This window comes from Mytilus californianus, unplaced genomic scaffold (assembly GCF_021869535.1).
Source record: "Mytilus californianus isolate M0D057914Y unplaced genomic scaffold, xbMytCali1.0.p SCAF_4, whole genome shotgun sequence".
Classification (NCBI taxonomy): domain Eukaryota; kingdom Metazoa; phylum Mollusca; class Bivalvia; order Mytilida; family Mytilidae; genus Mytilus; species Mytilus californianus.
The window spans coordinates 104,348,018-104,365,813 of NW_026262690.1; the positions used below are offsets into that span (position 1 = coordinate 104,348,018).

General features: G+C 30.8%; 1 protein-coding gene across 1 annotated transcript in view; it reads left to right on the top strand.

Annotated features, from left to right (window-relative positions):
- Positions 1–17,796, top strand: part of LOC127738961 (ryanodine receptor-like) — a 154,684-nt gene that overhangs the window by 35,213 nt on the left and 101,675 nt on the right. The window contains exons 27-40 of the mRNA XM_052250461.1: positions 326–417; positions 1,785–1,835; positions 2,673–2,757; positions 3,183–3,303; positions 3,898–3,994; positions 4,833–4,966; positions 5,487–5,551; positions 6,218–6,322; positions 7,003–7,122; positions 7,734–7,903; positions 11,111–11,239; positions 13,429–13,488; positions 15,330–16,143; positions 17,197–17,467. Coding sequence (XP_052106421.1) covers positions 326–417; positions 1,785–1,835; positions 2,673–2,757; positions 3,183–3,303; positions 3,898–3,994; positions 4,833–4,966; positions 5,487–5,551; positions 6,218–6,322; positions 7,003–7,122; positions 7,734–7,903; positions 11,111–11,239; positions 13,429–13,488; positions 15,330–16,143; positions 17,197–17,467 — 2,314 coding nt within the window. The remainder of the gene's footprint in view (positions 1–325; positions 418–1,784; positions 1,836–2,672; positions 2,758–3,182; positions 3,304–3,897; positions 3,995–4,832; positions 4,967–5,486; positions 5,552–6,217; positions 6,323–7,002; positions 7,123–7,733; positions 7,904–11,110; positions 11,240–13,428; positions 13,489–15,329; positions 16,144–17,196; positions 17,468–17,796) is intronic.

The following is a 17,796-nucleotide window of genomic DNA, read 5'->3' on the forward strand; positions in this document are numbered from 1 at the left end:
CTTGATAACAAAAGTAAACTTTTGAATAGTTATCCCATTTTTGTTTACTCCTTGTCTTTTTCATTCTATTAAAATCATTTCATGTCATTTTTCATCAATTATTTATTGCTATTTATAACGTTACTCACCATAGCAACATTGTGACATTTTAATTTTCTCAACCCGATTTTGTACATCAGCATGATTTTATGTATTGTTTTCTATCCTGATGATGGTGGCCTAGCCACCGAAACATGTCGATCTTAATAAATTACTGGAGCATTCCTTAAAGTGTTGTTGTTATAGGACCTTCTACAATTATATATTGTAATGATTGTCTTCATAGGGATCAAGCAAATCAAACAGTCAAGACACTTCTTGCCTATGGATACAATTTGGAACCTCCAACGAGTGAGACAGGTGAAAGTGCTCAAACAGGTAATTGTGTAGTATTCTTCATGACAAAAATATCAAGCATGTAAAGAAAAGTGTTGTTATTGTATTAGCATTTTGATTTTTTTCAGCAGATGTACATTTCCATAACAGTTTTAGTTGTAATATAGTATTATTTTTTAATTATTGTAATACCATTTTATGTGATATTTAGAATTCGTGGATTGGTACCTTGACCTGGTCAAATTAAACAATGTCAGAATTAGTATCTGCTACTTTTCTGCTAAGCATGTGATATTTAGGAGTAAGAGCAAATACTACATGAGTGAAAAATAAGTTGTTTAAGTTCAGAAAGCTAGTAAATTGAAACATTGAAAATTGTCTATTTTGTGAAGAAGTCATTTGATACCCTTCTTATGCAAAAATTTTGGAGAGTAACAAAAGTACTTCTGATTGTGCAAAAACATTTGTGAGTAGCCATGCTTTTTGTGGTAGGAGCTCTTCGAAGGAAATTGATGGATTATTGCCATGTATTGAAGGTTTCAGATGATATGAAATTATCTTTGGGTGCTCATGCTGGATATTTCACAAAAAAATCTATAAATATTGCATTTCAGAATTAAGAATGCTGCATAATGAGTTTAAGTTACAACAACTTAACCTCATTAGGTAACAATCAAAATTAACCTTGAATAAACCAGTTAAGGTTAACTTGCGAATTTGAAATGTAAAATAATTAAATATTCTGATGTTGTACAATGTAAGTTTTTATTACTTTCCCTGTTTCAGAAAAGATAGAAGCTATATTTGTCTTATATACTGTATGCCATACCTTTATGTTAAAACATTTATGTATTGCAGCAGAAACTATACATGTGTTTACCTGTTTCTTCCTAGTGGTCAATTCTATTTTAATTTTATCATGAGATGAGCTACATGTATTTGCAAATTTTTTAGGTGTTACTAATTATACCAAAATTGTTCAAGTGGGAATTGGGTAAATTGTAGGCTAAACAGTAATCTGATTTTATATCTAAATAATTTGAAAAGGAACTTGTGCAAATTGAAATTAAATGAGTAATTGCACAACAATTGGTTAATGCATGTATAGTTAGTGCTGTAATTTTATGCATTGTTGATTGAGGGTCTGGATGGAGAGAATAATTGGTAAATAGTTCAGAATAGAGAGCAAAAAATATAAAGAATAGAGAAAAATAGGCCATTAAATAATGGGATGCTGAAATATAAGAAATAGAGATAAAGGGTAAAAATAAATAAAGAATAGAGAAAAATTGTCTAAAAAGTTCAAGCATAAAGGAATGAAGGACCCCCATCCAGTCCCTCTTAAATCCCAATGTTGTGGCTGCATCATTTTATTTTCTGCAATGTATTTTATTTTAATGCTTTCTAAGGAAGTAAACTATTTGATCATTTGCTGAACTATGGGAATTTAAAAAATACAGGTATGCAACATTTTTTATTTATTCATTATGCTTTAAAAAAATGTATGTGGTTTGCATGTTTTCAGGTTTAAAACTTAGAAGATTTTTTTTGTTATATCTTTGTTCGTTGACCTTTTTATACCCAACCTAGGGGCATTATGTTTTTCGGTCCGTCCTTCCGTTCGTCCGTCTGTCTGTCCGTCTCCAGGTTAAAGATTTTGGTCAAGGTAGTTTTTGATGAAGTTGAAGTCCAATCAACTTGAAACTTAGTACACATGTTCCCTGTGATATGATCTTTCTAATTTTAATGCCCAATTAGAGTTTTGACCCCAATTTCACAGAACATAGAAAATGATAGTGCGAGTGGGGCATCCTTGTACTATGGACAGATTCTTGTTTTAATATCAATTTCATTTAAAGTGGAGTGGTGTTTTGTATCATGTGACACACTTGTACACCAAAATATTTTAAGCACATCTGATTCTTTAATACTTGAAAGATTTTTTTCTATTATAAGTATTTTGTCATATACATTCTATTGCCAAGTAATCCAAGCAAGTGGTCTATTTTTTCTAATTTAATTTGTCAAAAGCCTTTTAAAAACTAAATGTGGTGTGTATTAATCAGCATTGTTTATAATTTTTTAAAAATTTTGTTCTACAAATATTATGAATCTGTCTGTATGTTAACAGTAATTGTTATGCAGTTCATTAAAATTATTTGTCAATTTCTTACATTTTTTACTGCCAAGTTCTCTAACAAGTATCTTGTATGTTTCTTAAAATTATGAATGTATTTTGAAGTCTAGAAACATGTACATTTAGCAATATTTAGACAATTTAAACATTATATTTGTAGCATTATCAAGAGCATTAGGACAGAAGAAATCTAGAAATAGAACTTACAGAACCCAGCTAACCTATGCTGTGTCTACAGGAAAATGGTAAAATTTTATTTCTTATTCAAGATGTAACTATTTCAGACATATACTTACAAGATTTATCTACCGTAACCAAAATCATGATGGTAAACTGAGAAATGTTTTAAACTAAGTTTTTTTTATAATTTGTATAGTAAGAATTCAAACTATTTGAAAAAACCCCACCTTTTCTATTATCTGTTGCTTTAAATAACCAGGCCTTTCATTAAGAGCTGGTATCAGGTAGTTTTACCCTCCTACACTACTTATCAATACTCATTCCTACAAATGGGAAAAGTACCAGTCCACATAAAAGATTATAAATAATCACTGTGCTGATTGTGTTTTCTAGTATTATGAATTCGAAGTGTTGCTTTGAATGATAATTATGTTTTCTAGGTATTATGAATTTGAAGTGTTGCTTTGAATGATAATTATGTTTTTTTTAGGTATTATGAATTTGAAGTGTTGACACCAGGCTTCATGAAAGTGGGCTGGACCAAGGTAGATTCCAGCCCATGTGTGGAAATTGGTTTGGATGGTTCTTCCTATGGTTTTGATGGACTTTTGGTAAGTCGTAATATATTTCTTCACTACTAGGATTTAGATTGCAGAAAAAAATAAATTTGTATATGTATGAGAATTTCTGTTTTTAATAAACATTTATTATTTATTACCATTCCATTAACTTGTGTAAATGAGGTTACGGAGTGTATTTCTTCATTGCAATATAATTTTTTTTTAGTTCATTGCTAAAAATTGTAAATTGCAATGAAGTAATATGCAGAGTTGTCTTATTCGCAATCATACCACATCTTTTTTATATCAGTTAGATAATTTCCTGGATTTGATTTTCCCACAGCATCTGAATATAAATATGATTCAAGACTAGATTTTGGCCATACAACAACAAATATATAAACATACAACAAAGATTACATTTATTTCATTTTTTCTTTAACAAATACATGTATATATACTTTAATCTTTTTTTATATGTCTGAATTTTAAAGAATGGTCTTCTGTTTGTATTTTTTTCACCGATTTTTAGGTATCAAACATCAGCCAAAGACAAATATTGTCTTTAGTAACATATTTATAGAACTTGGTGTTACAACTTGTATATGTATATTGAAATAAAGTTTTGCTATTAATGAATTATAGGGTAGAAAATGGAACCAAGGTGGTGAGCAGTATGGGAAAATATGGCAAGCTGGAGATATCATTGGTTGTATGTTAGATCTTAATGATAAAACATGTAGTAAGTATTATATATAATGAGAACATATACTGAGGGATGATATGAAAGGAAGGAGATATTTATAGTTTGATATCAGCGATAGAAACATTTGTAGTAATTATTTATTTATACAACTATATGAATGCTGACTACTGAGGACATGCACTGTGGGGTGATATGGAAGAAGGAGCTATTTTTAGTAGATTTCAGTGATAAAAAACTTATAATTAGTATATTATATATATATATGTTAACTGAGGAATGATATGGAAGGCTAGAGGTTATTGGTTGAATGGTCAAATTTCAATGAGAACATATTCTTGAGGTATTGCAAACCTAAAGATGATATGCACATTCATACCTGTAAACTGACCCATAAATTGAATTGCGGGTGTGACCTGTGAATATATACCAGCTCACCAAAGATTTGTTCATGTCCCACCTGGGTCATCAATAAACCCCAGAATTTCAGTATCTGATCTGTTTTCACTCGTATTCTAGTTCCATGAGACCTTTCAGTTCTTATTTGAAAATTTCTCTCCCGAAATATCTTAAAATTCAATGTTCAAATTGAACACAATTTACTGTTCAAGTTAAACAACAGCCAAACAATAGTTTGTCGCTCCATTGAGGTAAAAGTCAGTTATCTGCTAATTATCTCGTTAATTATAGCATACAGAGGTGTCAAACTTCAAAAGCAATTGATAAGAAATAATCAATTAAAATTTTATTCTTGGTGGGTAAAATTAAGAATGCATTCCGACCTCCTTTACATTTATTTCTGGAACAGCCCTGAATGATTAAAGTTGTAGATAATATAGTTGGTAGCCTTCTTCATTTATTGTTTTGATATTTACAGCCTTTTCTTTGAACGGAGAGCTGATGATGGATAATTTAGGACAGGAAATAGCTTTCCGAGGTATTGATGTTGCAGACTATGTACCAGCAATGACCATGGGAGTTTATCAGCAGGCAAAGCTGAACTTTGGACAGGTACATTCAATATTGCTATAAGTACCAAGAACTTAAGATTGTTTTGTTTCTCTGTAGGTGTAATGTACTTAGTTTTGATCAACTAAAAATTTACTGTAAATCCGAGAACTTATTTTGTAGGTAGTAGTTGACAATGTGTATACAAGTATGAAGATAGCTTACCTTAGTCAATTCAAATCTCTCAAGTTGAGATGACCTATGCGAAAGTCAAATATTGTCAGTAAAGGAATAACATGAAATAGGCATTAGTGACTGCATCTTTGCTTAAATTAATTTGATAAGTGCTTAAATCATTATAATGCTGTGAACCAATATACTTGAACTTTTTGTGTATATGAACCTCATGAAATTTTATAATTCATAACTGGATATCTCTTTATTTAAAACTTGCAATTTTGATTCTAATGGCATTTTTTCTATAATCTCATATTTCTGTCCATTTATAAACAATCTCATGAATAAATGCACAGTAATTTTTGAATGGACAGTAAATTCTTCATTATTTACTTATGATTTGTAGGATGTAAATACTCTGAAATATTTCACATGTTGTGGATTACAAGAAGGATATGAACCATTCTGTGTGTGAGTAAACTTTCTATTTTCATTCATTCTTAGTTATAAACCTGCAGTTATTGATTTGAGTGAGGTTGGAAGATCCTGTTAGAAAAAGGATTCTATACTGTTGATTTAAGATGCTAGGAGAAATACAACAATATATAAATAACACATAGCTGAGAGGATGATAGAGCAGATTGTTATTCCGAGAAAACATTGTCAACTGAGGCGAAGCCAAGGTTGACAATGTCTTTTCGAGGGGTAACAATCTGCTCTATCACCCTCTCAGATATGTATTATTTAATTTATTATACTGAATGTTCTGTTATTACTGTCTATTAAATTTCAAATTCAAAGTAATAAACTATGTCGTCTTGAAGATAACAATCATCTGTATTTATTAAAGCGCACACTTGAGCAAGCATCTCCGTGAAGGGTAATAGAGTATTTGTCATGGGTTAGAGTAAATTGTCTCCCTCGTATTAACCAATCAAAATCTGCCATTTTGACGTGAAGTATAATAACAAAAAATAGTTCACTATAGTTATAGTTATACATAAGCCCAACAGCCTGGACTGATTGAAATTTATGTGTTGAAATTCTTAACTTCTTACAGTGTTTTACTGAAACACACATATTTTTCTAGGCATATATTGATATTGTTCAGTTGTGTAATGCCAATGTATTTTTTAGGAACATGACAAGACGTGTTCCATTGTGGTATGGTAAAGATTTACCATTGTTTGAACCTATTGATGACAATCATCCAAGACTTCAGATACAAAGAATACCAGGAGGGTAAGTTGATTCAAAACTTTGAACAAACATCAGAATATAAAATTTTGTTAAATTGCTGTAATATATATATAAAACAGAATTGGTTGTCTCTTGATTAATGTTCATATAATTCAAGAACAACAACAGTTGTATAATTATGGCACTGTTGTCATGAATTAGAAGTTTCTTTATAACATTAGTTCCAAGTGGAAGAAATATTCTGTAATATTTTTTCCACTGGAACAAATATTACAGAATTTGTTCCTTACAGAATAAAGGGTATCGAATACTGTAAATTCAGAAATTATTGCGAGGTTTTTATTAATGCGAATAATGCGACAAGGTGAGTAATAATAAAAACTCGCATTTTAATAACTGAAACATAGATTTGTATGTAGATGTTTCTGAAATCACAATAATTGATATCGCATTCTTGTCCATTTTTGAAAAATCACAAAAATAAATGCATGCAATAATTTCTGAATTTACAGTATTTGTTCCAACAGGAACAGATACACCAGTATTATGGCTTTGTTGAAAACAAAGTTCGAGGGGAACTTCTGTGTATACAAATATACATTGACAATGTCCTCCACCATCAACATTAAACATCTTGATTTTGTTACTTTGAATGATATTATATGATGCTCTCATGCCAGAAATTGAACCTCAATAATAAAATGAATGCTTTCTCTTTACAGAAGCCATGTCACACCCTGTCTGAAGGTTTTGTCAAAGACTTTTGGAACACTGGAAAAGGTTCATCTGGAATATCTAAGATTAAGTCTTCCAGTTCAATGCAAAGATGAATTTGTTCATAGGTTTGTGAACCAATTCAGGTTATTTTAACCAATTATTTATCAAGAGTTTGTAAAGAAATAATCAGGAAATTTTGACAAAAATAAGATGTAGTACTTTTATCATTCAAGAATAGTCAGTCATTATTGAGACCCGAATACATGAAACTTCAGACACCTGACGAAAAATACCGGTAGTCATTAAGCAAGTTCCTAAAAAATCCAATAATTAGATTGACATTTCTTTGGTATTGAAATTTTTATTGAGTACACATTGTAGAGTCCCTCAGAGCTATTCAGATACAGACATTGCCTTCATAATAATCCCCCCCCCAAAAAAAAAAACAAAACAAAAAAAACAAACCAACATAAAATAACAATCACAAAGCCTTTGTAGGCAAAAGTAACTTTGAAATGCATAATGAAAATGAATAGACTGCATGAAATAGAATGCCAATGAGATATTTCCTCGTGAACAACCACTCCACAAATGGCTGATGATAGGGAGCACAAATGCCAAACACTGGCACATTTTCTACTGCATTTTCTGTTTATATTAGATAAATCTGATCATTGAAATAACAATAAATTTTCCTAATTAAAGTATTAATGAATCAATTACCATGTTTTCACAGAGATAGACATGCTGGTTTTCCAACATCATTTGAGAGGAGAATGAATCTTGAAAATATCCGTCGTCATGAAATGGACATTGAAGAGGAACAACAAACCCCAGATTCCTTGCCAGAGAATTACAGCGAGGCCATGAGTGAGGGATCTATAGGGGGCAGCAAAATTACCACAGGTATTTACTTTATTATTTAAAGGGGACAGCAAAATCACCACAGGTAAAAGGCCTTATAAAATTTTGAGAAATTTTGATGAACTAGTCCATCAAATTCTGAAGAAGGCTAGCTAAGTTACAGTCAACTCTTGAAGGGTTTGACAAAAGCATGTGCGCTTTTGCAGTTATTGCACTTGAAGGAATTATTCGTGACCTTAAAATGGTAAGGGGGATATTCTATGTGAGCTAAAAACTAAAAGCTATAACTTTCATCCAAAGCAAAGATTGAAGTTTTATCAGAAAAATAATTTTTAGGTGAAATGAAGTTTTATCCGAAAAATAATTTTGAGGTGAAATGAAGTTTTATCAGAAAAATAATTTTTAGGTGAAAGAAGAATTAAAATAAAATACAAGTGTCACTATCAGTAAAGTAGGGGCAAGTAACTCAGATGATTTAAGTTAATTTCGGTTGATACAAGTACATCAAAAATATGAAATGTTTAACCCTTTTTCATCATTTGATTTGTTTTATACCCAGAGATATTAAGAATTAAGTTATTAATTTAAAAACGGAAATTTCATCATTCCTAGTTATTGAAAGCAGAGATTCTTTTTTCATATTTTTATGCACCACTTGCAAAAGTAGGGGGCATTGTTGTTTTTTTTTTTTCTTAAATTTGTTCTAAGTATTTACAAATTTTATGTCAATAAATTTAAAATTTATTAATTTATTTTGAAGTAAAGAAACTATAGGAATGAAAACACTTTTAACTAATTGTCTTAGATTATTTGAAAGGCAAAGGTAAAGAGGCTTTCAAAAGTGGCTACAACAAAATACTATTGCTGAAATTTTGGAAGAAAGACAGTAATTATGCACATCAAGGCATTTTATAACTCTTTAACTACTTTTCCTTTTTTATTAGATCTGGATTTTTTGCATGCTATTTCATTTACATAGTTTATAGAACATAGATTTAGGAACTAATCACAAGATAAAAAAAAAATGTGTTGCTGTGAAAAATTTATGAACTTAGGTCTTGTTTACAAAGCAAAGATATATATAAGAAATTTTGAAATTCTTCAAAAACTTTTTATTAATGGAAAAATGTGATCAGTATATTTGATCTGTTCGAATATACTAATTATATATAGATATTGAATATTCTTATTAAATATAAGAATAGAATAAACTTTTATATTAAATATAAGAAAAGAATATGCTTATTGAAAATAAGAAAAGAATATGCTTTATATTGAATGTAAGAATAGAATGTGCTTATTAAATATAAGAATAAAGTCAATTAAAACTTCTCTGGACTTTGGGCAGTTAAGAGCTTGGCACATGGCTTTGGCACTGGTGCACAGTTAGATGGTATACAATGGTCTTGAAATGTCTATTTTTGGTGAACATGTGGTACTGGTTTGTTGTCATACTGACATTAAACTTTCATTTTCTAATATTAATACTTCTTTAAAATAATGATAATAAATAAATTATTGCCTTTTCATTTAAATCTGAAAATTCAAGCAGAAATAAATCTCAATTACTGAAAATGTAAGGTAAATTTTTGTTTGAATTATTCCTTGTTAACATTCATTTTCAAAATACAATATTGATTTGATGCAGAAGGACCTACAGGCCATGGTCCAAGTTATTTTGTAGTGACCACACATTATGGTAAGAGTATATGTTTCTTGTCACATCAAAACATGTGAATGCGGTTTAACACATGATAACATTTGAATGTTATTTCTGCACTTCAAATTTCGCTGCATTTAAAATTTCCATGTCTGAAACAATGTCATCTTTGATCACATCAAAATGCCTGATAATATTAATAAATAGATTCTAATCACATCCAATTTTTTTTTTATTATTATTTTTGTTTTTTAAATATTCAAAACATTTTATATTATTTTTACAAGAAAGGTTAAAGAATTGGAAAAAATGGCAGTCAACTAAAAAAAAATAGAAAAGACAAAACAAATCTAGATGGATGAGAATCTTAGAGATTAATTTTGATGCACTATAAATTTGCCATTCACTAGCATTGTGAGTTCTTTCTCATAATGAACTTATAATGTTCCCATTGAGAAGAAAAACTCACAAAGCCAATTGCAAATTCTTGGAAAGGTCAAATGAGTTTCAGAGGTGTGTGAAGTGGAATTCTATACTGTTTGTTCTGCTATCTGATTTTCTGTGTGAAATTGGATGAATAATATGTTCTCTCATGAGTTATTTACATTATTTGGAAATGGACAATTTGTTCAACATTTCTAAGCATGCCTATTAAGAAAAGGAAAGAAGATACATGTACCATGAGGGATATCAAAATCAATAATTCAGAGAAAGATAGATAGATATTGTGACCAAAAGAGAAACCAAGAACTAACAAAAAACAGTGCACAAAACAATGGGAATGTGATGTTTTTCTGTCATTTTTTAAGGCATAACAATATGTTTTTTCTGGAAAAATGTAAAAAAAAATTTAATGATAAGCCTAGTGATGAATGTTTTGATCCAAGTTTTCAGTGGAAATGAAAGCTGTTTTTACAATATACCTCATTGGGCTCCAGGTTTTGAGATCTAGATTAATAATGGCTTGAATTTTTCCTCCAGTTTTAAAACTTGCTGATTGTTGTTTTAATAAAGAGGACTGTTTTTTTAAAAAGGAGATTGTTGTATTTAAAAATGGGACATTATTTTTCTATTCTTCTTCACTGCTTTGTACTCATTATTCACATCACACACACACATACACACTTTGTTGTAAACTAACAAAAAAGTACAAAAAAGTACTTAACAGATTTTGAATGAGGTATGCATTGAATTATTATTCATGTTGTATATAAAACAATTGATGTTACACTGTTGAATAAATCTAACAAGCTAAGTATTCAAAATGGAACATCTGAAAAGGGTGAACCTCAAAGAAGTTGTTTAAGTGATTGTCAAATAAACGTTAATCTATGAAATAGCATCCTTCATGGGGAAGATTCACATCTCATTCTTATTTTACCTTTAAGTTTTTAGTTATACTTGTGTCACAAAATTTGCCTCCAGAAATAATAACTTAAAAGATTCTCTATAAAAGAATATATGACTTCAAGTTTTTTGAAAAGCTTAAAATTTGAGTCTGTTTGTTATAATAATTATCAGTAAGATGAAAGTTCCATTTTGAAGACTTATTTTAAAGCATGTGATTAGCATGTGTTTCTATAAAACAGAATCTGTAAGGAAAATGACAGAGAGTAGCAGTCCAACAAGCAGTGGTGGGGACGCAAGAAAGACATCTAGTCAAACTGATACACCAAGTAGACAACCAAATGGTGACTTACAATCACCAACCACTAGTCGTAAGTTAATCCTCAACACAATGAAGAAATATCCCGTTAAATTTTGACTTAATTTTTGTCAAAAGATGTGGCTTATCCAAGTCCTTTTCTCCAGTTTTTATTTTACTTAAAAAACCCATGTCCAGAATTGAAATTGAATTGAGTTATCTTATGAAGTCTTTTTCCTAACAGTTTACCTTAATACTAACTGATTAACAAATTGTTTTAGAGCTAACATTGATTGTGTTTGGTGAAATTTGTGTCTGTTAGCTAAGTTACATTGGTTAATTATATTGATAATAGTACTTGGAGATCATGCTGTTTGTTTCACATAAAACAAGTTTTTAATATGAAAAAAGGACAAATAAATCCCCTGATTTTTAGTATTGAGTATCAAAGTTGGTTACCAAATTTTTTATGACAATATTTATTCACATTAAAGGGCAGAATGGAGATTTGCAGTAATAATAGGAATTGAAAGAAAAGAAATTCAGTTTTTATTTTATGTGACTTCAGTAATCAAAATTTTGAAAATCATTCTAATTTTTTTTTATTTGTTCATGTTTTTATGTGAAGATCAGGGTTATTTACATATGTTTATGACAATATAATTAACTAATGATTATACCTTTACACACAATCTTTAGCTTTAGCAGCATAATTGTTAAGCTCTTTACTTATCTGTATTAACAATTGTAATAGATGCTACACTTTAGAAGGCCACACCAATTTTATTTACCTATTTGATTCTTCAACAACAGTCTTTTGCAGAAAATGGTGTTATACTGTATATATGCTGATTTAACATACCGAAATACCTATAACATATTTTGACCTGATGACAAAAATAAAGCAAACCTTATAATGCAAAATGATTTTAACAGCTTTTTCTTTGCACCTATCCCATAAAAGGTGGATGGATGGAAAAGAAAAATCCGAAAGAAATGGCTTCCCCCTTTCCTTTTAATCTTAGAAACATAATGGAAATCTTCATATAAAATTGGTGTGGCCTTATCTGTTTCATGATCGTCATGTGTAAGGTACTAAAACAAATATTGTTTTATCACAAATTGTTGTATAAAGAATGTAAAAAAAATGCTGAAAATGACGTTTGGTAATATTTGTTGAATGTCTTTTGCCATTTTTACAGCAATATATATTAATGATAGAGAATTAGAAATGACAAAACTTTCAAAAGTAAAATATTGAATCAATATCTATATAATTTTACAAAATAAGTTCTCTTTTGTGTGTAGAATTTTATATGAGTAGTACACTGTATAAATATAGGTTGGTGCGATACTTTCATTAAATGCCATGCATTTTTAATTCTGTGTGTGCATATTGTTTTCAGTGAGAACCCCCTCCCCCAAAAAAAAGTGTCGACAAACATGCCTGATTAAAAAGTATTTATACCAAATTTAAGTTGAGAAAGTTCTTCTATTCATTTATGGCAAACCATTCCTACTTTTATTTACTGTAAGTTTATAAAAGACTGCATTCTTTCACTTACAGCTCTTTTCATAATGCTAGAAAGACAAAGGTTTGTTTGGCTTGCTTGCTTTGTTTGTATCAATGTTTGCTCAAGCATTGTAATTAAGATTGACATCTGAAATCAACATAAAAAGGCGGATTTAAACTTGTATACATTATATTTGAATTTTATTAGACATTATCAAATAATCAAATTTACCTATACACAGGTTTAACTCCGCCTACTTATGTTGTTTGCAGACGCCAATCTTAATTACAATACTTGAGCAAACATTTATACAAACAAAGCAAGCAAGTCAAACAAACAAATCTTGCTAGCATTATGAAAAGAGCTGTAAATAGAAATATCTTATAAATTTATGAATTGACAGTATATGAAATAAAATGTAGATCAGTCCTGAATGTCTTAGATAAATGGAATTTCAAAGAGCTAAAAATAGAAGATTAAGGAACTATGAAATTTTTCTGATAAGCTAGAACATTGAGAAATAAAGTTTTGGCTGTTAATATTTTCAAGAAAATTTGAGAGTAAACTAAGTTATCGTACTCAGTAAGTGTAAAAATTCCCTGTTCAAATTTTTAGATATAGCCTTAAATCAGTATTGGTATTTAATAGAACTAAAATTGTTAAAAGAGGTAATGTTTTCAAATATTTGTGTAATGCTCAAAATGACAAAATAGTTAAAATATTGTGTATATAAATGATTTTTTAACAGATGATGATGAAGATGATAGTTACAGCCGAGATAGTATGATGAATGGTGGCCAAGAGAAATGTGAGTAACATATTTAATTTTTACATATTTCAAAATTGTTTATTTGGTTTTATTAGAAAAATGTTGTGATATTCTTCATTTTGAGGTGTTATGCAATTAATGTTGTTATGTAACAGCCACTATGTTCCGCCAGTTACTTTGTTCCAGCGGAACTTTTCAACTAGTTATTTCTTTCCGATGGAACTTTCCAACTAGTTGTTTTATTCCGAGTGCAGTCGAAAAGTTCCGGAAAAAAGTAGCTAGTTGAAAAGTCCCGTAACAATGTAGCTAGTTGAATAGTTCTGGCGGAACAGAACAGCTAGTTACATCGTTACGAATATACCATATTTCGTCCTTTTTGTAGAAAGAGAGGGAAGAATGAGTATCAGTATATATAAGAGCAAATCATTAATTGACAAGAATACCCAACGCACTGAAAGGGGTTTCTTTGGGGACAAATATGCAAAATTTAAGTTGTATTTCATAGCTCACATAAAACGGAATAAGTTGCATTATCATGCAAATTTAGTATTCAAAGTACCCTCAAGAGAGGGAAGAATACCCCCTCCTCATGTGGTTCTTTGCATCAATTCTCCAAATGGAACTTTGTGACTGGTTGATAAGTTCTGTTGGAACTTTTGGGCTAGTTTGTTAGTTTCGGTTTTGACTTATTTGCCAAAGAAGAACTTTGTGGCTAATTGATAAGTTCCTTATGACTTTTGTAATCAGTATCTTGGTTTCCCTTTGAAAGGTTCAAATATAATATGTTGCGCTTTTACTTTGCATCAATTCTCCAAATGGAACTTTCTGCCTGGTTGATAAGTTCCGTTTGAACTTTTGGGCTAGTTTGTTAGTTCCGGTTTTGACTAATTTGGCAAAAAGGAACTTTGTAACTAGTTGATATGTTCCAGTGGAACTTTTCAACTAGTCACTTTGTTCCGGTGGAACTTTTAAACCAGAGGAAGAACAAAGTAACTAGTTAATAAGTTACTCCGGAACTTTTCGGCTAGTTAGTTCTTTCCGCCCAGAACCTTCCAACGTCGGAACAAAAGAGCATTTACAGTTACACCAGAAGCAACTTAAATAAATTTTCTAGAAAGAGGTCAATTGTGTTTTATCAAGACCCATTTTAAATTATTTCAGGTGTAGCAACCAAAATTGCTCAAGTGAAAACTGGTAAATCCATTGTATAGTTGCCTGTGGCAAGCTATTTCAGTTTAGGAGTATTAATTTCTTAAAATTTGATAGAATTTTAATTGACCTGACCAGATGTAAGAAAATAAGTCACTACATGATTAATTGTTCGTGTTTAATGCTGTTTTCTGTACTCTTGGCTATATAATGGTGGCCAGTCTTAACTGGTGTAGGAACCTGGAGAGAACCACCAACCTTGGACATGAAAGTTGGTGGTCATAGTCAATTAAGATCTGGGTCGAAATCACCTTGCTGGAAGCAAGGTTTGAAACTTACAACCACAGTGTTGACAAGCTAGTGATCACTGTAGATATGCTACTAGTACTGTAAATTCATAAAATTTTTTCTATGCACTAAATATTGCGATTTTTGAACAATGTATACAAATGTGAGATCAATAATTGTTATTTCAAAAATAGTTCCATACAAATGATGCTATCAAAATTTAAAATGGAAGATTTTACTTTTGGCAAAAACTATCCTGTCACAATTTTTGCAATAACATAACATGGCAAAAAATTCTGAATTTACAGTTATAAGAACACTTGACCCCAGACCTTTAATTATAAATGAATGGGCTCTGCTGTAAAAGGTTAATAGAAATTCTTTCATTTTATCAAGGGAGTTATTTTATACAAAGTTAAAGAATATGGGTTATCTTCTTATAGCTATGGAAAGAGGATACCCAGAGGAATCGATAACTGCTGACGACAGGCGTAAAAAGTTTCTCCGTCCACAAGGTCAGGGTCACTCTCTTGATGATAGTTCCCAGGATGACAAATCTGTTGGCCGAATGAAGTCTGCTGCAAGTGAATCCCAGTTATCTTCCCCTTCGGATAGACAAACATCACGCTTGTCTTTACTAGGAGACAAGTTAATTGACACTGCTAAGGCCATTGGCGAGAAAGGAAATAAGAAGAGCAAAAATACATTTACGAACATCTTCAAGAAAAAGGGTAGGGATCTGTCCCCTGCAGAGTCTAAAAGAACAAGAAGTGTAGAATATGGCAGTCTTGATCGGAAGCAAGCCTCTTCTTTTAGACGAAGTCGGAATAAACACCGTGAATATCATGACCATAATACTAAAGTCCACACGTTACCCACATCACAAACCATGGATTCAGTGGAAAGTGATAATGAACAGCCATCACAAGGACCTGTAATAAACATTGAAGCTCCACGAGGAATGATTCCCTATGAGTTTCAGGATGCCATGGGTAGAAGACAAAACTTAAATAGGGACTTTGGGGGAAGTGAAGGATCAGAACACTCTGACAGTGATTTTGCTGAACTTTCCGCAATGGCTGACATGATTGACGAGTACCAATACTCCATTAGGATATTCCCAGGTCAGGATCCAACACAGGTGTATGTAGGATGGGTAACACCTGGATTCCATTTTAATGAGAAAACATTTGAAACAAAGAAGATTAGACATGTTGTTGTGTCAGTTCTTGATGATGACTACAATTTAAAACAGAGGTTTGTATGACTGTTGTTTTAATGAGGTTTTGGTTGAATTAAGATTATTAAAATGATTTTAAGAAATAATTACCATAGTTTACGAAAAAATATTTTATAGAAAAAAATATATGGAAACACTGTGACATTACGGATGACTGAATGTCATATTTTATTGCTTTAAACTAAAAATTCATTAATTTTGCAAATATTGCCATAGGGTAAGTGTTGTATTTATAAGAACTCTCATGTTATAATATTTGTATATTGTCTTTTCTTAAATCTCTAAATTATTCTTAATTGTTGTCCGAAGATCATCTTTACATAAATAATTTATGTTTGTAGAGCAATTTTTTATGCCCCACATGCAATAGTAAGGATGCATTATGTTTTCCATATGTCGATCCTGTATCTGGTTAAAATTTTGGTTTTAGGTAGTTTACCATGAAGCTGTGTACATGTGCTATTCATCTGAGAGAAATACTGTGAACCAACTTATTTTCGCGAATACTTTATTTCACGTTTTACCCTTTCTTGCCCACTTCGTGGTGATTTAATTTCGCAATTTTCAAATTTACTTATGTAGTTAAATAAGGAAAGATCCAAGTTTTACATATTCACGACGATTTATATTCGCGTTATTTTTCTACTCGTGAAAGTCACGAAAATAAATTGCTCACGAAAATAAGTTGGTTTACAGTATAGTCTTAAGACACTTGTCTATTGTTGAAGACTGAATGTTGCCCTCTAGATATCTTATGGTTATTTGTGTCATTCTGTGGTTGTCTCATTGAAGTATATTCTACATTTCTTATGATTCATAGATATATAAAGATAAAAGATGTGGTATGATTGCCAATGAGACAACTTTACACCTGAGAGACTAAATGTTGTAAAAGTTAACCTTAGCAACTATTGGTCACCATAGGGCCTTCAACAATGAGCAAAACCCATACCACATATCAAGCCTATATCTTTTACTAATTATGAAAGCATCAATAACTTAAAAACGAAATTTGAATGTAATTTCACATCAAAACTGATGGATAGTAAAATTTCTCTATGCTATTTTAGCTTAAGTAGAAAGAACTGTTACATGGTGTCTGCAGGTGACCTGCTTCAGAGGTATGGCAGCTCTTTACAGGAAGTGACATCAAAGAGAGCTACACCTGGTATCATGATTGGCTGCTGTATAGATATTTCTACTGGCATGCTGAGCTTCAGCGTCAATGGCAAGGAAGTTGCCAACAAATTTGCTGTAGAACCTAATTCAAAGTTGTTCCCTGCTGTGATATGTGAACCTACAATAAAAGAAATGCTCCAGTTTGAACTGGGATTTACAAGGGTAAGTAGGAGCAAATCTGACAATCCTTAAACTGTTGACTTCATTCACCACGTTAAACTTAGTTACTGTGGATTGATTAATATTCAAGGATTTTGTGGAAATAAGTTCACCACAAATATTAGTATTCAAAAAATACAAATTTCCTATGGTGTTCTTTGCAGAATTTGATAAAACCCTGAAATCAAGTATAATGCACTTTGTGATATTTTTAAATGGTCAAAAAGAGACTTTTTATAACGAGAAACTTTTCCTGTGATGTGAGATACAGTCTCGGATACAATAAAAAAAAAATGTTTGGAATAAATTTTCATCTTTTGAAGCAAGGTTAA